This window comes from Trichechus manatus, unplaced genomic scaffold (genome assembly GCF_000243295.1).
Source record: "Trichechus manatus latirostris isolate Lorelei unplaced genomic scaffold, TriManLat1.0 scaffold00023, whole genome shotgun sequence".
NCBI classification, from domain to species: domain Eukaryota; kingdom Metazoa; phylum Chordata; class Mammalia; order Sirenia; family Trichechidae; genus Trichechus; species Trichechus manatus.
The window spans coordinates 16,671,357-16,692,591 of record NW_004443959.1 but is presented as its reverse complement, the minus strand read 5'-3'; the positions used below and the strand labels follow the sequence as shown (position 1 = coordinate 16,692,591).

The following is a 21,235-nucleotide window of genomic DNA, read 5'->3' as shown; positions in this document are numbered from 1 at the left end:
GTAAGGGTGGTGTTACAATCCCACCCTAATCCTCTTTAACATAAAATTACAATCACAAAATGGAGGCCAACCACACAATTCTGGGAATCATGGCCCAGCCAAATTGATACACACATTTTTTGGGGGGACATAATTCAAACCATGACAGAGTGTAATGAGTGAATACTACTCCACTCAGAGTAACATTTTGGTGCTCTGATTGTTTCTAATTTCTTATAATTATTAATACCGACAATTAATATTCTTTGTGTATAAAGCTTTTCCTACATTTTAGATATAGGAATTACAGGGTAAATGATATGATCATTCACCAATAAAGCTCTAGATATATATTGCCTGGATAGTGGACAAAATAACTTTAACAATTTTAAATACGTCATCAATATATGAGAGTGACAATTTCACTATATCCTATCCAGCACTGAATGTTCTTTATATTATAACAGCTACTTCTGTGCCATTTCCCCTGTGTGAAAAGGGTAACTGTGTGGGGGCCTTGTACCATTTGTAGCATGGCCTTATGAGCAACTTCCCAGTGTCGAAGATAATGTACACCTTCTACAACAACCACAGCATCTCCGTGACGTACATGAAGTAGACATTTCTGCCTCCATTTAAGTGAGGAAAATGAAGTCCAGCAAGGTTAATTCATTTGCTCAAGGTCATATGGTCAGTGCCAAGCTGTGAGCTGAATCTAGATCTCCCAAATATCCAATATTCTTTCTACTACAGTGACCAGACCAACAAGTGGGTCACATCTTACATGTCTACCTGGATCAACTGGCAGTAACAGCCCACAGCTCTGCGTTGAGCTATGTGGCCTAGTCCAGTCCCAGCTAGAAAGATTGCTATGTGCAATTAAAGAAGTCATTCCCCATGCTGACCTTGTATGCCATATTGCTTCTCAATAGCTTATATATTAAAGCCTATGTAACTTCAAAACCGAAACATAAAACTATGAAAGTAATGCTAAACAGAATAAGTATAAACTATTGAACACAATCATTACACATAGTTGGATGATTTTCTTTGACTTAAAAATATGTTAAAACTCCAAAGAAAGTTTTATCTTGTGTGGCATTAGTTTTTTGGGTTTTTTTTTTCTTTTCTCAAATGTTACTTGAAAAATCAAGAGCAAAGTGATTATAAAACTAAGAATAGGCTTAGCAATTAATATGTATATATTTGTCAAAAATAGTTACCTGATTATCATATTTAAGAGACTGTGTGCCAACCAAAAACCGAATGGCATCTGTTTCTGCAGTTTGAGGTGTTAAAGCACGTGCCTGCAGGAGGGAAAAAAAATACCCATAAACATTTATGAAGCCAGGCTTAATACATACAGATCAAAATGCAGTTTATCTCCTCTACTGTTGATGGAGTATAAATTAGTACAAAGTTTCTGGAAGGCAATTTAGGAATATGTGTTAAAAGTTTCCTACAGTTTTTAACACAATTCTACTTCAAAATTCTAAATGGGCACAAAACTTAAGCAATAAAGATGTAAATTATTTATACTGTATGGTTAAATTTTTTTTAATGTAACCACGATTTTCAGCAGTAATTGACTGATTAAATAATTTATAGTTCAACAGTAGACCAGAATTGGCTTCCAGCAACAGCAGAATAGGTGGTTTAAATCAATTCTTCTGCAGAGGACAACTAGAAAAACTAAACAAAATATTCTAAATCTGTTTGAAGGTCTCAGAGAGCTACAAAGGCAATCAAAAAAATGCCAAGATTCGGAAAAGGAGAGAAGCCTAGAAAGGGAACCCAACACCTGGCCCACTTTTCAAGCAGAGGCATTTGTCAGTTTGGAAAGCCAGCTAAGAGGCTGATACTGAGGAGACCTTTTGACAGATTTATGGTGCTGAGGATACAAAAATAAATAATACGAACCATCAAAAAGGAGAGGTTGGTAAATCTGTTAGGCTTTGGGTTGAAACCCCGAAGGCTTACAGCCTGGGAGTAAAAGTGATCAGTTCTCACACACTAAGGACCAGCTTCAAGTCATCTCAATCCTTGATTGGATTTAAGGTAATCTGGGCTTGCTTGTCTAGCTAGCCTCCTGTCAGAAATAAAAGTAAATCCTCCAGAGGAAGACAGCATCCAAAGTTTCTATAATTTTTCACATATGATGTCTAACACTCAATCAAAAATAATAACTAATCATACAATGAGATAAGATCATATGACCAAAAAACAAGAGACACAACAAGCAATAGAAAAAGACCTACAGAGCATTCAGATAATCAGGATTTTATGGGGAAAATATTAAATGACACAGAAAGTATCAAAAGAAGATGGAAGGAATACACAGAGTCACTATACCAAAAAGGACTGGTCAACATTCAACCATTTCAGGAGGCAGCATATGACCAGGAACCAATGGTACTGAAGGAAGAAGTCCAAGCTGCACTGAAGGCATTGGCAAAAAACGAGGTTCCAGGAACTGACAGAATACCAACTGAGATGTTTCAACAAACGGATGCAAGGCTGGAAGTGCTCACTTGTCTATGCCAAGCAATCTGGAAGACAGCTACCTGGCCAACAAACTGGAAGAGATCCATATTTATAACTATTCCCAAGAAAGGTGAGCCAACCGAATGTGGAAATTATCGAACAATACCATTAGTATCACACGCAAGTAAAATTTTGCTGAAGATCATTCAAACGTGGCTGCAGCAGTATACTGACAGGGAACTGACAGAAATTCAAGCCAGATTCAGAAGAGGACGTGGAACAAGGGATATCATAGCTGATGTCAGATGGATCATGGCTGAAAGCAGAGAATACCAAAAAGATGTTTACCTGTGTTTTACTGCCTATGCAAAGGCATTCAACTGTATGGATCATAACAAATTTATGGATAACATTGTGAAGAATGAGAATTCCAGAACAGTTAATGGTGCTCATGAGGAACCTAAACATAGATCAAGAGGCAGTCATTTGAACAGAACAAGGGGATACTGCAGGGTTTAAAGTCAGGAAAGATGTGTGTCAGGGTTGTATCCTTTCACCATACCTATTCAATCTGTATGCTGAGCAAATAATCTGAGAAGCTGGACTACATGATGAATGCGACATCAGGATTGGAGGAAGATTCATTAACAACCTGCGTTATGCAGATGACACAATCTTGCTTGCTGAAAGCAAAGAGGACTTGAAGCACTTACTGATGAAGATCAAAGACCACAGCCTTCAGTATGGATTACACCTCAACATACAGAAAACAAAAATCCTCACAACTGGACCAATAAGCAACATTATGATAAATGGAGAAAATACTGAAGTTGTCAAGGATTTCATTTTATTTGGATCCACAATCAACACCCATGGAAGCAGCAGTCAAGAAATCAAAAGACACATTGCATTGAGTAAATCTGCTGCAAAAGAGCTCTTTAAAGTGTCAAAAAGCAAAGATGTCACCTTGAAGACTAAGGTACACCTGACCCAAGCCATGGTGTTTTCAATCACCTCATATGCATGTTAAAGCTGGACAATGAATAAGGAAGACTGAAGAACTGACGCCTTTCAATTATGGCATTGGTAAAGAATATTGAATATGCCATGGACTGCCTAAAGAACCAACAGATCTGTCTTGGAAGAAGTACAACCAGAATGCTCCTTAGAAGCAAGGATGGTGAGACTATGTCTGACATACTTTGGACACGTTATCAGGAGGGATCAGTCCCTAGAGAAGGACATCATGCTTGCTAAAGTAGAGCATCATAGAAAAAGGGGAAGACCCTCAAGGAGATGGACTGACCCAGTGGCTGCAACAAGGGGCTCAAGCATAAAAACGATTCTGAGGATGGCATAGGACCGGGCAGTGTTTCGTTCTGTTGTATGAGTCGGAACAAACTCGACAGCACCTAACAACAACAACAAGGTTGAGAAGGGGAGAGTGTACACATGTCTTGGGGTTAGCAACCAATGTCACAAAACAAAATGTGTATTGTTTAATGAGAAACTAGTTTGCTCTGTAAACCTTCATCTAAAGTACAATTAAAAAAAAGAGAAAAAGAAATAAATTACTAAAAAAGAATAACAAAAAAATACATACAAAATCCAAGCCCAAATTTTTAATATTAGATTCAAAGGGCAAAATATTATTCTGTTCAATTGTTATAAAAGTTTCCAAATGCTTAAAAAAAAAAAAAAATACAGGTGAATAATCTGTGTTGAGAGGAAGATTACACAAGTGGCTAATATTATAGATGGGACTAGTACTTCAGGCTTATAAATTCAAATCCAGCTCTCTTTTAGTACAACCATTAACTGTGCCTGGGACAAGTCCCTATAATTCACATTTTGCTGCTTGTGGTAGGCAAAATAATGGCTATCCGGAAATGTTTACATCTTAATCCCTGGAAACTGAATGTTACCTTACATGGCAAAGGGACTCTCAGATCTGATTAAGGGCATTGAGATGGGATTATCTAATCACATGGGTCCTTAGAATTGGAGAGCCTTTACTGGCTGTGGTCAGGAGAGAGCTGTGACTACAGATGAGAGAACCAGAGAGATGGTAGCATGAGAAAAGCTCAGCCAGCCATGGGAGAAGTTGGCAGTCATTGCTGGTTTCTAAGACGGAGGAGGGGGCCCAGGAGCCAAGGAATGTAGGCAGCTTCTAAAAGCTGGAAAATACAAGGAAATAAATTCTCCTCAGAGCCTCCAGGAAAGAACAAAGCTCTACCAACGCCTTGATTTTAGCCTGGTGAGACTCATGTCAAGCTTCTGGCCTACAGAACTGTAAGATAAAAAATGCACTCTTTTAAGCCACTGAACCCACTGCCATCGAGTTGATTCTGACTCCTAGCAACCCTACAGGACAGAGAAGAACTGCCCCATAGAATTTCCAAGGAGCGGCTGTTGGATTCAAACTGCTGACCTTTTGGTTAGCAGCCGAGCTCTTAACCACTATGCCACCAGGGCTCAGAGCCACTAAATTTGTGGTAATTTGTTGAGGTAGTAATAGAAAATGAATGCCCTGCCTCCTATAGTTCACTAAATATGTCCATTCTGTCGGCATTTTTTCTTCACTATGGACCTAGAAACAAGCTTGACCTCCTGTTTCCTAATCTTCTCACATCTAATTCCTTTTTTTTTTTTTCAACTTCTTGAGTCATTCTTTTCAAAACAGAGTAAAAGAAATACCCTGACCATTTAGTCTGTCTGCTTTTGACTTGGTTTCCACAACTGGAGCAAAACAATTGTATCTCCTGGATCTTCAATGCAAAAAAAAAAAAAGTTTAGCTGTATCAATTTTATGCATTATTCTCAGAAAACACAGGCATATTATATATGTTCCTACCCTCCCCCAAAAGAGGCAGTGGCACAAAACAGATCAACTTCTAAAGCACATTTTAATAAAATCATGAATATATGTATCTAAAGCAGTATTCACACTATTAGACATTTGGAGAAAAAAATCCATTTGAGTCAAACTATTTAAAATACTTTTAACATTCTCATTGCCAGTATTCCTACATACCCTCCTGCAAAACTTGGCTTAACAATATTTGGAGTCTTAAATCTCTTTGCAAACTGATGAATTCTTTGTGAATCTATAGAGCTTCTGCCAAAAATGTGCATACATATACATACAATTTTACGTACATCAGTAAGTTCACAGAACGTCTAAACCCTATCAAATTTAAACACCTTTGTGCTTACAGAAAATTGACTTTGACGAGAAGAATCCAAACCATTCCTGAAAGACAAAACCCCACTGCTCAGAGGGCTGAACCCCGATCAGTACAGAGGACAGGTTCTACCTTCAGACAAGAATACTAAGACTTTCAAATGGAGGAATACGTTGTCTTCTCAGATGATAAAAGTCTGAAAGTCTCCTAAAGATAGAACCCAAGAGTAAACTTATTGGAGAGGGAATGAATGAAATTTTCTATGCTTCAAGCCAATAGTTAAGTGTTTTACTATGTAACCCCTACACTGTAGTAGATGCTGTGGGGGATATCAAAGAAGCATAAGACACAGTCCCTGCCCTCAAGAAACTTAGACTTTCATTAGGAAAGAGGAGACAAGACTCAAAAAGATAAAAAGACAAGGCAGTATATGATTAAGTAGCAAAAGTGTGGAACAAACCATAATTACAACAAATCAACATTTATCAAAATGCAGCCACCAGCTCAACTTCAGACAGAAGGCAAGGTTAAATGTCATCACCTTAAAATAGATGAAAAACAAAAGTAAGTAAATTCTATTAGCGGTTGTTATCCTGAAAAAGGACAATTCAGACATGGGGAGCCTATTTGAGTGATAATAATAAATGACATCCAGTTTACTTCGTTCTAAAGCAATTTATAGCATTAAGAATTGCATACCTAGAAAGGAATAATGGTCAGAACACACACACAAAAAAGAAATGTCTAAACACGTGACCTGTTTCAGAGTGAAGTGGCCACAAATTTAGAAAAGCGCTACAAATTTGGAACTCTTCTTCTATCTCACCCAACAAGAAAAGAGGCCTCTTTAAAAAAAAAAAAAGAAGAGGGAAATTATTCCTGTAAAAAAAAATGTAAAATGCATCTTTAAAAATCACAGTGAAATCTCATAAGAGTTTAATTTAAGAACTTTCCAGCACGTTATTGGGTAAAATTACAAAAATAATTTAATTCTGATCATTTTGCTGACAGATTTATATCTGTGTATGTAATTCTGCTTTCTGATTAAGTGAATGATAAAATGACCTTTCTTAAGTCATCATAATAATGGTTCTGTAGGTGTTCTAACTACCCTATTATAACACGAAGATCAGATGTCTATTGTAGAACAGGTCACAAAATATTTCCACATATTTTATCTTGGTTCATCCTCAAATCTGATGAGATAGACAGGAAAACAGTAAGGATGTTATTATTCCCACTTTATACATAAAGAAACTGAGGGCCAGGGAGGTTAAAAGACTTAGTGACTGTCACAAAGCTACTAAGAGTCATCACCAGGAAAAGAACCCAGGCTCCCAACCTCAACTCCAGTTTTCTTTCTACTACAGTAAAGCAGGATAACTGACAACAAAAATAATATATTTAGGTGAAGTTAGGGCACACTTACAAAAAAAAAAAAAAAACAAACCAATTGCCTTCGAGTTTATTCCGACTCATAGTAACCCTACATGACAGAGTAGAACTGCCCTACAGTGCTTCTAAGAAGCAGACTGCCACATCTTCTTCCAACGAAGCCGACGATGGGTTCGTTTTGGTTAGCAATCAAGCACTTAACCACTCCAGGGCTCCTTAAAGACAGGACATAGGTCACTTAATTATAATTCCACGTGTTTTCCCCAGCTCTCAAAATAAAAGCTCATGGCATGTTTTTCATAGAGCCAAATTTCTACAGTGCCATCAACATATAGTTAACCAAACCAGTAAGAGGCAACTGGAAATGTTGAGAGGTGAAGATAACAGCATGAAAGAATACTCAGAAACATTATGACGAGTTCTACCGTGTTATAATCGGTTGCCCTCAAGTCAACTCTGACTCATGGTGACACCAAGCGTGTCACAAAGAACTGTGCTCCAAAAGGTTTCCAGTGATTGCTTTTTTTGGAAATAGACTGGCAGGCTTTCCTTCAGGGTATCACTGGGTGGACTCAAAACTTCTAATCTTTCAGGTAGCAGCCAAGTACACTAACCATTTGCACCAACCAGGGACTTCCCTGTGTGTTAGGCTGTTAGATACCATCCAGTTGGCTCTGACTCATAGCAACCCTAAACACTGCTCAGTCCTGTGCCATCCTCACAATCATTATGTTTGACCCCATTGTTGCAGCCACTGTGTCAATCCATCTTGTTGAGGGTCTACCTCTTTTCTGCTGACAAAGCATCACCTTCCTTGTTTCTAAGGAGCATTCTGGCTGTGCTTCTTCCAATACAGATTTGTTTGTTCTTCCGGCAGTTCATGGTATATTCAATACTCTTCAACAACACCATAATTCAAGTGCATCAATTCTTCTTCGGTCTTTCTTATTCATTGTCCAGCTTTCATATGCACATGAGGTGACTGAAAACACCATGACTTGGGTCAGGCGCACCTTACTCCTCAAAGTGACGTCTTTGCTTTCCAACACTTCAAAAAGCGTTCTTCTGCAGCAGATTTGCCCAGTGCAATGTGTCTTTTGATTTTTTGACTGCTGCTTCCATGGCGTTGGTTGTGGATCCAAGTAAAATAAAATCCTTGACAATTTCAATATTTTCTCCATTTATCATGGTATTGCTTATTGGTCCAGTTGTGAGGATTTCTGTTTTGTTTATGTTGAGGTGTAATCCATACTGAAGGCTGTGGTCTTTTACAGTCATCAGTAAGTACTTCAAGTCCTCTTTGCTTTCAGCAAGCAAGGTTGTGTCATCTGCATATCACAGGTTGTTAATGAGTCTTCCTCCAATCCTGATGCTAAACGCTTCTACATACAGTCCAGCTCCTGGGATTATTTGCTCAGCATACAGATTGAATAAGTATGATGAAAGGTACAACCCTGACACACAACTTTCCTAACTTTAAACCACACAGTATCCCCTTGTTCTGTTCAAACGACTGCTTCTTGGTCTATGTAAAGGTTTCTTATGAGCACAGTTAAGTGTTCTGAACTCCCATTCTTCACAATGTTATCCATAATTTGTTACGATCCACACAGCTGAATGCATTTGCATAGTCAATAAGACACAGGTAAACATCTTTCTGGTATTCTCTGCTTTCAGCCAGGATCCATTTGACATCAGCAATGATATCCTTCATTCCACGTCCTCTTCTGAATCTGGCTTGAATTTCTGGCAATTCCTATTGATGTACTGCTGCAGCCACTTTTGAAAGATCTTCAGTAAAGTTTTACTTGCATGTGATATTCATGACATTGTTCAACAATTTCCAAATTCTGTCGGATCACCTTTCTTTGGAATGGGCACAAATATGGATCTCTTCCAGTCGGTTGGCGAAGAAGCTATCTTCCCATTTTCTTGACATAGGCAAGTGAGCCATCTCTAGTACTGCATTTGTTTGTTGAAACATCTCATTTTGTATTCTATCAATCCTGGAGGCTTGTTTTTCAGCATTGGTCCAGTTGTGAGAATTTTTGTTTTCTTTATGTTGAGGTGCAATCCATACTGAAGGCTGTGGTTTTCGATCTTCATCAGTAAGTGCTTCTTCTTTGTTTCCAATTTTTGCATTCCAATCACCAGTAATTATTAATGCATTTCAATTTAAATGTTTCATCAATTTCAGACTGCAGAAGTTGGTAAAAATCTTCAATTTCCTCATCTTTGGCATTAGTGGTTGGTGCGTAAACTTGAATAATAGTTGTATTAACTGGTCTTCCTTGTAGGTGTATGGATATTATCCTATCACTGACAGTGGTATACTTCAGGATAGACCTTAAAATGTTCTTTTTGACAATGAATGTGACACCACTTCTCTTCAATTTGTCATTGCCGGCATAGTATACTACAACTGTCCCATTCAAAATGACCAATACTCGTTCATTTTAGCTCACTAATGCCTAGGATATCGATCTCATGCAAACCATTTCATTTTTGACAAATTCCAATTTTCCTAGATTCATACTTCATATATTCCAAATTCTGATTATTAATGGATGTTTGCAAATGTTTCTTCTCATTTTTAGCTGTGCCACCTCAGCAAAATGAAGGTCCCAAAAGTTTGACTCCATCTACATCATTAAGCTCAACTTTACTTTGAGGAGGTATCTCTTCCCCAGTCATATTCTGAGTGTCTTCCAACTTGAAGGGCTCATCTTCCGGCACTATATCAGAAAATGTTCCACTGCTATTCATAAGGTTTTCATTGGCTGTTTTTTCAGAAATACACTGCCAGGTCCTTCTTCCTAGTTTGTCTTAGTCTGGAAGCTCTGCTGAAACCTGTCCACCATGGGCAACCCTGCTGGTATTTGAAATACCAGTAGCATAGCTTCCAGCATTACAGCAACATGAAAGCCACCGTAGTATGACAAACTGACAGACGCGTGGGGTCACTGTGTTACTAACAATAAAACAAACCTATTGCCATCGAGTTGATTCCAACTCATAGCGGCCCTACAGGGCAGAGTAGAACTGCTCCATGGGGTTTCCGAGGAGCAGCTGGAGGATTCAAACCGCCAGCCTTCTGGTTAGCAGCCAAGCTCTTAACCACTGCGCCACCAGGGCTCCCACTGTGTTAGGAGGTGTAAATATCAGTACCTCGAAGTATTAAATGAATATACAAAATAGCCTTGGGAAATCCAAAAGTCATATTTATTTCTTACTAGATTAAGCAAGTAAAGGGCGATCCTAGACAACAGTGGTAGTTGAGTGATAGAATTTTTGCCTTCCATGTGAGAGACCCAGGTTACATTCCTGGCCAACACACCTCACGTGCAGCCACCACTCGTCTGCCAGTGGAGGTTTGTGGGTTGCTATGATGCTGAACAGGTTTCAGTGCAGCTTCCAGACTAAGAAAGACTAGAAAGAAAGGCCTGGCGATCTGCTTCTGAAAATCAGCCAGTGAAACCCTATGGACCACAACGGTCCAATCCCATTGTGCACGGGGTCACCGTGATCAGGGGCCAACTCAACAGCAGCTAACAACAACAACAACAGACAACAGATAGCAAATTGTACCCCAGTTATAGTTCTTTACCAAATTTCTCCCCATCTCTACACAAAGTGGTTGGTTAGTCTACTACGCAAAGAAAGAATATAAAACCCCTCCAACTAATTGGTCAGTTACTATGCAAACTAGGTGCTGTGCTCTACTGAGGGACTGTCAGTTTTGCCATCCTGCTAGGCTTAAAAGAGCCGATCCCACCAAGGCTGAAGGAGACCTCACTACCATCAAGAACAGGTAGGTGCAGAGCACATCCTTTGGACCAGGGGGTCCCTGTGCTGAGAACCTCCTAGATCCAGGAGACAGAGAGAGCTATAACACCACAGACAGACAGTGTAAGATGGAATGAGATGGTGCAAGACAGTACAAGCGGCGAGAACCAGGAGACCGGGGCAAGATGGCTGTGCTGGGCTTCCTGGTCCATGGAGGAAGTCAGCTGCAGTGGGCATCTCGACCCACTGAGCGAGAGTTGAGTGCCCTCAGGCAGGAGGCTTCCTGGCAGAATGAGGTGCCTCCAGGTACTCGTTGGCAATACTAAAGAGCCGTAACATCTGCTTGAGCAGGGCAGAGACCAGGCTCAACTAGGGGCCGGTGACAGAGGCAGAGAGCAAGGCCTGCCTGCAGGCATGCCTGAGAACAGTCTGGGAGCTGTCTTATCTGGAAACTGTCCTGACTCAAGAAATGTATCCTGAATTGTATCCTGTTACCTCCAACTTAATCCTGATTCTGAATTGTAGCCTGTTACTTTCCTAATAAACCACATAAACACGAGTATAGTCTAAGTTCTACGTAGCCATTGCAATGAAGTATCAAACCCAGCAGAAAAGTAGAGTGTCGTGGGAGGGATGGCTGGTGTCAGAATTGGTGAAAAGGTTGGAGAGTGGAGGTATGTCTGACCTCATAGGAATCAGTTTTGGTCTGATGGTGACTCGCTCTCTTCCTCCTGATGTTGGGCGAGGTCTGCTGCTACTACTTTCAACATACTTAGAAAATTTATTTCTACTGACTGGTATATTAAAAGTATGGGTAAAAGCATTTCAAATTTCATTTACACTGTAATTGATCCCAGAAGATTCTGGAGAAATATTTATAATAAAGAGGAGAATAATATAAAGAATAATATACAATATCTGAATCTTATAACAACTATAAAATGAAACTAAATTTACTTAAATTTGTTACTATTAAAATGAAGTGGTTTGGTGCATAAGTCTGGAAAGAAGCAAAATTCATTTACTATTTGATCACTGTTACTACAAATTCTTCTTATCAATGTGAATAGATTTTCACGCACCCTCTTGCAAAATAAACATGATAGGGGATAACATTAGGCTATTTTAATGTAAATATAAAGGCTTACTCACACAGCATAAGAAGATGCAACTCAAGGAATTAGTAATATCTAGAAGAGAAATCTGAGTTTTATAGGTACACAGCTAATAAGTATAGCATTAACCACTCACTTCAGGACACACACATACAAAAATTAGATAGGGTATTAATAAGTTAAAATTCAAATTGTTCCTAAACAAAAGTTCTGAAATGCTAGCTAAATGATTCTAATTAAAGAAAAATATATGTAAGTTTTTATTCAACGTTTCAATAGCCTAACTTCACATGGTGAAAATCGTTTTTACTAATGACATACTGATATGGAGCCACAGGGTAACAGAAGAGTCCCTAGAGGTTATCCAGCCCATTCTTTTGCCCAAGACAAGAGTACTCTTAAGATATAGTTTACTATTAGTGTCTCAAGTTTCTTAGCGCTGCTATAACAGAAATGCCACAAGTAGGATGCAATATAACTTAGGGATCAAGAGACTTTGAAGTCAGTTTGGCTTTAAAGCCTAACTAGATTAGAATCCCAGCTCTATCATTTACTAGCTAAGTGGTCTTGACAGGTAACTATTCTCTCCAAGCCTCAGTTTCTTCATCTGTAAAATGGGAATAACATCTACTAAACATGATTGCTGTAAGAATTAAATGAGATGTTTGTACAGTGCTAAGCACAGTACCTGACACAGTAAGTGCTCAATTGGTGACATCATGTGTGCAAAGCAGAAGTGCTCCACTGGGTTTTCAAGGATGTGCCCTTTGGGAAGGAGACTGCCAGGCCTTTCAGAGGTGTCTTTCAAGTGGGTTCAAACTGCCAACAACTGGCAGCTATTAAGGCACCTGTCTTTTGAATGTGGTAGAGCCAGCTATCAAGTCCTATAACACAGTTTATTACTCATATGACACCTATATACTGCCCTATATGAAACCCTCGCAGAGTAGTGGTTAAGAGTTTGGCTGCTAACCCAGAACTAAAACCACTCCCGAGGCCAACTCTTCAGACAAAGATTAGACTGGACTATGGGACATAAAATGATATTTGTGAAGAGTGTAGATACATGACACTAAATGGGCAGCTCCTGTCTGGAGGTGAGATGAGAAGGCGGAGAGGGTCAGGAGCTGGTTGAATGGACACAGGAAATCAGGGGTGGAAAGGAGGAGTGTGCTGTCACAGTACAGGGAAAGCAATTAGGGTCACATAACAATGTATGTATAAATTTTTGTATGAGAGACTAACTTGAACCGTAAACTGTCATTTAAAGTACAACAACAAAATAAAAAAATTAAATTAAAAAAAGAGTTCTGCTGCTCACCAAAATGTCAGCAGTTAGAATCCACCAGTTGCTCCTTGAAAACCCTATAGGGCAGTTCTGCTCTGTCCTATAGGGTCGCTATGAGTCGGAATCAACTTGACGGCAACACGTTATATGAAATTTGCTAAAAATTTCTCATTATAATAATTAGAATATTTATTTAATGCTTATTATGTGCCAGGCACTGTTCTGAGTACCTGAACTAAATGTATTAACTCACTGAATTTTTTTAACAGCCATAGTGGAATGCATTGTTACTTTCCCATTTTATGGGGCCCTCCTGGCACAGTGGTTAAAAGCTCAGCTGCTAACCAAAAGGGCGGCAGTTTGAATCCACGGGCCACTCCTTGGAAACCCTATGTGGCAGTTCTACTCTGTCCTATAGGGCCACTATGAGTCGGAATTGAGGCAACGGCAATGGGTTTGGTTTTCGTTTGGTTTCCCATTTTATCAAAAAGAAAACTAAGGATCAAGGTCACACAGCTATTAAGTGCTGGAGACAGGATGTAAGCTATGGAGTCGTAGCAAAACTCATGCTTTTAATAACTATACACTGCTACCTCTCTCACTATAAGTGACTTGAAAGCACACATCATATATATTTTTAACATACATTTGCTGCACACAGTTATGTTCCAGGTACTTCACAAGTCAACAAATTGTGTTTTATTTCTCTGTATCTGCTCTTTGCATAACATGTTACTTGGTGAATAGATGAAAACCAATACAGGGCCCTAACATGCCAAACAGTCTTGGCCCTAGCTATCCTTCCATCTCATCTCCTCATTTATTCCACTCTGTCCACACCTGGCTTTCTTGCTTTCCTCCTAAACTGCCATGCACATTGCCACTTCATTGATGAGACTATGGGGGTTCATTCATTTCACAAACATTTACTGATCATCTACTATGTGATAGTCTCAGTGAAGAGGCACTTGAGAATACAGGATGAAAAAAACATGGCTCCTCAGAAATAGGACATTAGTGGGAAAATAGGTGAAATTGGAAAAAAGTCTCTGGGTTAGTTATTGTATCAGTGCTAATTTCTAAGTTTTGATAAACGTGCCACGGCTATGTAAGATGTTAACATTAGGGGAAGCTGGGTGAAGTGGATATAAGAACTTTCTGTGTCTATCTTCGCAACTTTTCTGTAAATTTAAAATTATTTCAAAATTAAACAATTTTTTAAAAAGAAATATGCTCCCTACCTTCAAGAACTCAAAATAATCTAGAGTAAAAGTTGGACAGGTAAACAAGTAAGTACATCAAGTGTGTGATAAGTGTTATGTTAGAAATAATGTTTGGAATACTATGAGAGCTGGAATGAGGAGGGGATTAGCAACAGCCTGAGGGTGGAAGCTTTCCGCCAGACAGGTAAAACTTCTGCGTCAACCCTAATATTATCAATAACCCAGGCAAACGTCCTTTGTAGCCTACTGCCAAGGGGTGGATCATGGAACGTGGATTCGATCCTGACCCTACCATTTACTGGATAACCTAATCATTCAGCCTTCTGAAATCTCAGTTTCTTCGTCTGCAAATTGGGAATTAGAAGATTAACGTGAGTCCTCGCAGAGTTGTCGGGAATAAAAGGTTAGAAAGTGATTTGCAAACCATGAAACACTGTAGGAACGTGAATGACTGTTACCTGCCAGGCAGACCAGTACGCACTTGCTCTCTCCCACCCAGTGACCCACCTGGAACTCCAGTCCGTAGATCACCGGCGCATCATCCTCCATGCTGCTGCAAGGCGGGCGGACCTGCAGTCGCTCACACAGACCCCCTCAGTAGAACAGGAACGTCCCCAAAACGCGGACGTTCTCCCAGCGCCCATTCATTCCCTCCCCCTTTCGGCTTCGCACTCACTGTAGCAAACGACTCCAAAATTGAGACTCTTTTGGCCCACACCAGCTCCCGTAGCGGCTCACTTCCTGTGTTTTTTGGACGCGTCATCAACTACCACTTCTCACCAGCGGCCAATAGCAACAGCGCTAGATTCATGCGCATGGCCATTTTGGGTACCTGGTCCAGGTTCTTCGTCCACCTTCCTCTTGGACAGGAAGACAGTAATCGGGAGTACGATGAGGTTGGGCTGGGATGCCGAGAGGCTGCAGAGGTGGTGATTGGGCGTGTCTCGGAGACAGGCGGTATTCTGGAGAATAGGCTCAGAGGCGGGCGTCGATGCCTCGCTAGTATGTCGCTCCGCCCCCAGCCCTTACTTCCCTGCACCATCATCCTAGAAATAATCACTCGTTCTGGTGCCGTGATAACTGTAATTTATTATTATTATTATTACTATTTACTAAGTGCTAGATCAGATACTTTCTATGCATAATCGTAAAGATCTTGGTTTCAACCTTACGAATAAGGTATTATACTTCCATTTTACGGATGAGAATCTGCAAAATTAGGTAGGAATCGAACCTGATCTGTCAGACTCAGCTAGGCTCTAGCTAGGTTTCTAAAGTCAGGGCATGATGAATTTACTTCCTTAGCGCCTGGTACTTTGTCTGACAAATGATTAGGTAATGAATGAAAGTCTGTCATAGTATCACTTGAAATATTTGACTAGGCATTTGCCTTTGAATGGGAGTCTGCTGGTATCCCCAAATATCTCCAAGGACTAAAGTCTTTGCCCCTAAAACTTGTTATGGTCGCGGTGGAGAGGTTGCCCTCTTAAGCAGCACTCCCAGAGTGCTCTGCCTTGTGGTTAGGCAGTGCCCTTGCCACGACAGGAATGACATTGCGTGGAATCACAGACTGTCGTAACTGAACCCCATTAACTAACCTGGCTTCTACCAGGGTTCCCAGGACCAAACACTTTTCCTTCAGCTCGCTGATCTCCATTTGTGCGATTATTTAACCGTCTGTTTTCCCTCTACCCTTAAATAAGTTCCATGATGGAAATGGCTGAGTCTGGGTTTTGCTCAGTTGTATCCCAGCACCTAGTACCATGCCTGACATAGAGTAAAGTCTCCATAAATATTTGTTGAATCAATGAGAGAAGGAGATCTTACTGATTACATTAGAAATCAGTTAAGGAGGCACAGAAATGAGAATCATATTCTACCGCTCCGTTTCCCCGAGATTAAATTTCAATTCAAAAAGACCAGACTTACTGGCCTGACAGAGGAAAACCCCCGAGACTATGGCCCCCAGACACCCTAACTCAGAACTGAAGCCACTCCCAAAGTCTACCTTTCAAGCCAAATATTAGACAGGCCTATTAAAAAAAAAAAAAAGTAGCACACGTGAGGAACGTGTTACTTTAATCCAGTACATGAGACCAAATGGGCAACACTTGGCCAAAGGCAAAAAGAGAAGGCAGGAAGGGACAGGAAAAATGGACAAACGTTCACGGAGAATCCGGGTTGGAAAGGGAAGGGAGAGAGTGCTGATACGTTGCAGAGATTCTAACCAATGTCACAAAACAATTTGTGTCTAAATTTTTAAACGAGAAACTAATTTGCGCTGTAAACTTTCACCTAAAACGCAATAAGATTAATAATAAAAAAAAAATTCAAGGTACAGTGATTAGGTCCCGAGACTGCTCTTAACTACTATACAATAAACTGGAATGATTTATCTGAAAAAAAAAAAAAACCTATTTCAAAGTTAAGTGGGTCTTATTCTGGATTAAATTCACTCAACCATTATTAGTATCATATTTATAGTTATTATTATTACACAAGTAGTACAGGTGCATGGAAGGAAAAGTAGAAAATACAGAGAAGCACAAAAAGAAATCCCTACTACTAATATTTCTATCCCTCTGTCAGAAGTTTGCCGGTATTCTCAGTCTGTCAAATTTCGTGCGGCTAATTCTAACAGGGATTTTCTTCCCCCTCCCCCATTCCCAGGGATAGAGTCTGCTCTACCCCAAGCTGCACGCTCTCCCATTCACACTTTTGGAGCTCAAGCACTGCGCTTCTCCTTTGACAGACACCGGCTCCCTGCAGCACAAACCCGGAAACGCTCAGCGCTTCCGGCAGCCAGTGGATTGGAAGCTGGCTGCTGCACCGGGCATGCGCAGAAGCAAAGTGTGCGGAGGACCGGGGCCTTAGCCACAAGCGCAGGCGCAGAAGCGGCAGGAGGGCTGTGGGTTCATTCCTTGTCTACCAGGCTTTCTTCACGTTCTCCCTGGACCCGGGTTACGACCGCACGTGACCCCTCAACCCAGATCCCAGGTGGGCAGGTGACAAGTGAGGACCAGGGCCTGGGCAGTAGGGAGGGGAATCGGGATGTGTCGAAGTATATTAGGGAGTTTAAGACCTTGCCCGCCCTTAGCCGTAGTCTTTTTAGAGTTCCCTCTTTCCACGGAGGAGCATCTCTTCCTCGAAAGGAGCGTTGGGGAGGGCAGTCAGCATATGAGGAAGCTGTTTGAAAAGGCGAGACTTTGCCTGGGACAGGGAAGTTGTCCTCATTTTGTTGACATTTGTCACTCTCCTTAACTGGAGACGGAGTCATTGGGATCATTTCGCCTACCTTACTGAGCATCTTTACTTGGCTAAAATTTTTCAGCTCAGTCGACGAGGAACGCCTCTGTGCCTGATTCCACTCCTTCACTTCCCTCAGTTTTCCACATCTGCAAAATGGAGATGGTGATTTCTTTCCAGCCTGCTTGTATTAAAATGAGGTTGAAATTCCAGTAAGATGAAGGCAGTTTGTAAACTAGCAGGTGAAACACACGTTAGTAGTTACAACCAGGATGCAGCAAAGCAGAGTAGAAGTAGTCTGGAATTGAGGTCTTCACCTCTGGTATCCAATGACCAACTTGGCCTTGACCAAGCCACTTAACTTCCCTTAATCTTTGTTTACTCTTCCGTGGAAAGAGGTTAGTAATAACGTATGCTACCAAAGTCTCAGTAACTGTGAGGTTAAAATGAAATAATTAACGTGAAAACATTTAAATAATATATGTTGATATATAAACCAATATATATATTTATATGTGTGTAAATTGATATATATATCAATACAGATATTGATGTATACATATATATGTGTGTGTAAATTTTAGCTGTTATACATTCTCATCACTTCCACAGCATCATCTGTAAAGAGTATATACATGTACGTGTGTGTATATATGTATATGCAGGTATGCATTGCTGAACGTCCAGGATACGTTCTGTGAAATAGGATGTTATGCCATTTGAACACCATGTTATATACAGGTAGTCCCCATACAATCCGTAGTTAAATCCCTGCAAAGCCTGTTATATTAAAACCTGATGGGAGCCCGCTGAACAAAGCCTGAGAGCTGTATTCACTGGATACAGGAGGCTGACCTTGAAGGCCAGGTGTGCACCTGGACCAGGATGGAGCTGTGCTGGCAGCCGGATGGGGACTTTGTGCACTACCGGGGCAGGGCTCGGGGCGCACTCGGGGTGAAGAGAGGTGGCCGGTGAAGAGCGGGTGTGGGTTCTTGGAGGGTGGCTGGCGGTGGCAGCCCTGGCTACTGCCGCCCTGTCGGTGGCTCTGCTTCCTGATCCCGTGTAGCCGCTGCCCCTGCTGCCCTGAAGCGCCCCGCCAGCGCTTCTGGGAGGAGCGGAGGTAGCAGGGAGTGAAAAGCTGCAGCCCTGCTGGGCGGGTAAATAAAGCCAGGAGGAGGCCGAGGATAAGGCTTTGCCGGGAGTGGGATGCGCCCTGGAGCCCCGCTGCTTGTTTACTCTAGGCGTTCGGGGTCTTTAAAACCATTAGGGGGAAATAAACAAAAGGAGAGGTGCTTTCCCTTTAAAAAAAAGAAAACCTTATGGGAGCTTGGACGTATATGCAGTAGGAGGTTGTCCAAACAGAAAACATTTATTTGAAAAGAAACATAAGGATCAAAGATGTGTTCTGAGACTTGCCTTTTTTCTTTTTCATTTTTTTTTTATTCTTGACCACAAAAAAAAAAAAATTCCTTTGTACCTACAGTTCCTACCCTTTAGGGCTACTTAAAGATACAATGTCTTTGAATGCCAGTACTTTACCCCTTGCTTCTTAAACTCAGAAGGTCCTATTGAGTGGCAGACTGTAACGTGCTTATGTATGTGCAGCTCTTCAGTTTGCCAAGTGCCTGGACATCAGCTGCTGTTTAATCCTTGTTACTCCAATTTGCAGATGAAGAAACAGAGACTGAAAAATTATTTTTCAAAAGTCAGTTCACGTAAGAGCAAAGCTAAGACTCAAACACAGTTATTCAGATCCTGCATTCAGTGTTCGTTGTGCCTCACTCTGGCTGCTCTGGGTCATGATCTATCATAGCAGCCTGGCAAGGAGAGAGAGGGGACCAGCACAGAGGAAAGAGCGTGGGCAGAAAAACCTACGTTTGAATCCTGTCAACATCAAGTATTAGCAGTTGGTTTTCACTTCTGTATAATACAAGTGGAGTACCTGGGTGGCGCAGATGGTTAAGTGCTTGACTACTAGCCCAAAAGTGGGTGATCTGAACCCTCCCAGAGACACCTTGGAAGAAAGGCCTGGCGATCTGCTTCTGGAAGGTCCCAGGCTTAAAAACCCTGTGGAGCAGTTCTACTCTGCACACCAGTCGCCATAATCAGAATTTATTCAATGGCAACTAACAACAACGTGATAGAAGTAATAGTAGTACTTTATAAATTTCTTACGAGGATAACATAAAATGATACACGTTAAATTGTGTGATCCACACAGATGTTCGTTACATGGAAGCTTTTATGAATATATGCTGATTAGATTTATGCTACATGGCATATTGCTTTTATGTGGGAATGTAGGTTACATTATTGCAGTGTGGTAAAAGATTAATAATTCCAGAGTGTCTTGTGTCCAGTAAGTAAACCTGGGAAACTGTGTATATATGTGTATATATATATATGTATAAGTTTTAATTTAACTTTTCGTTTCTTAAATACACAATCACTTAAATTTATTCCTTAAATTTTTTTCTATAAAATTTATTAAGTACTTTATTGTACAAAGCACTCAACTGGACAAAGTGAAAGTCAAATTTCTTTGCAGCATTGTGATGTTGACATAAGCTTAAAATCATATCTGTGGTTTAATAAAAATTATTATAAGCCAATAATTGGATAGAGTAAGGATTAATATGATGTACAAATCAAAAACAGACACATATTTTTCCATTTTTAATTAAGTATCAAAAGACTATATGTAGCATATATGTAAGGTGATAGAGTTCAAATGTGAAAGAAACACCACTCAGCATAAGAACTACACTGTTACCGATTGCTTTGAAGTTCTCCTGTGTCCCTCCCAAATCACACCCCTTGCCATTTCCTCCAATCCTCCCTCCCCAGCTGAATTGGGAATTATTGTCTCTTTGCTTTACTTTGTAGTTTTACTAAATGTGTATTCCTAAACAATATATTGTTTCATTCACATGTTTTTGAACTTCATATAGAGAATCATGCTGTGTTTATTTTTTCTACCCATTGTGCAACAATATATTTCTGAGATTTAAATATATTGATGCACATTTAAAAAAAAACATATTAATGCCTTGAAATGGATTGGTACATTCCTTTTCCCTGCTGTTTAATATTCAGTTGTTGAATATATAGCTATTTGTTTATTGTGTCTATGGACAGTAATTATTTGTTACATAGTAATTATTTGTTACTGATTTGTTATTATGAGGAGGTTTTGAGTGGAGGATATTTTGTTTTGATTTGCTATTTAGAAACATTTACATTTAGCTTCTAGTTCATATGTGCAGGAGTCTCTCTATGATATGTATCTAGAAGTGGAATTGCTACTCCTAGGTAGTGTGACCATATATTTATTGTCTCATCTCAACCAGCACTGTTTTAAGAATGAAAGAAGGCACTTAATAATTTTTCTGAGACTGGAATTATCTCGGGAAAATCAAGACGTATAGCTATTCCAGTTGTAGGCTAAGTGCTTGCAGAACTTTACTAAACCAGTTGCCGTCAAGTTGATTCTGACTCATGGCGGCCCCATATGTTGCAGAGTAGAACTGTAGT

At 40.3% G+C, this 21,235-nt stretch overlaps 2 protein-coding genes across 7 annotated transcripts in view; one reads left to right on the top strand and one right to left on the bottom strand.

Annotated features, from left to right (window-relative positions):
• The window catches only part of EIPR1 (EARP complex and GARP complex interacting protein 1), a 173,364-nt gene extending 158,184 nt beyond the window's left edge, over nt 1–15,180 (bottom strand). For all 3 annotated transcript variants that reach the window (XR_002823551.1, XM_023728297.1, XM_023728295.1), the window contains exons 1-2: nt 14,963–15,180; nt 1,203–1,286 (exon numbers count right to left, since the gene is read on the bottom strand). Coding sequence is in view for 2 of the 3 variants with exons in the window: in XM_023728297.1 (XP_023584065.1) it covers nt 1,203–1,286; nt 14,963–15,004 (126 nt within the window). In the remaining variant the exon portion in view is untranslated. The remainder of the gene's footprint in view (nt 1–1,202; nt 1,287–14,962) is intronic.
• A 1,383-nt stretch (nt 15,181–16,563) lies between these two features.
• Nucleotides 16,564–21,235, top strand: part of TRAPPC12 (trafficking protein particle complex subunit 12) — a 127,473-nt gene continuing 122,801 nt past the window's right edge. For 2 of the 4 annotated variants that reach the window (XM_023728291.1, XM_023728294.1), the window contains exon 1: nt 16,564–17,452. The gene's annotated coding sequence lies outside the window, so the exon portion shown is untranslated. The other 2 variants (XM_023728293.1, XM_004373089.2) reach the window with 2 other exon arrangements.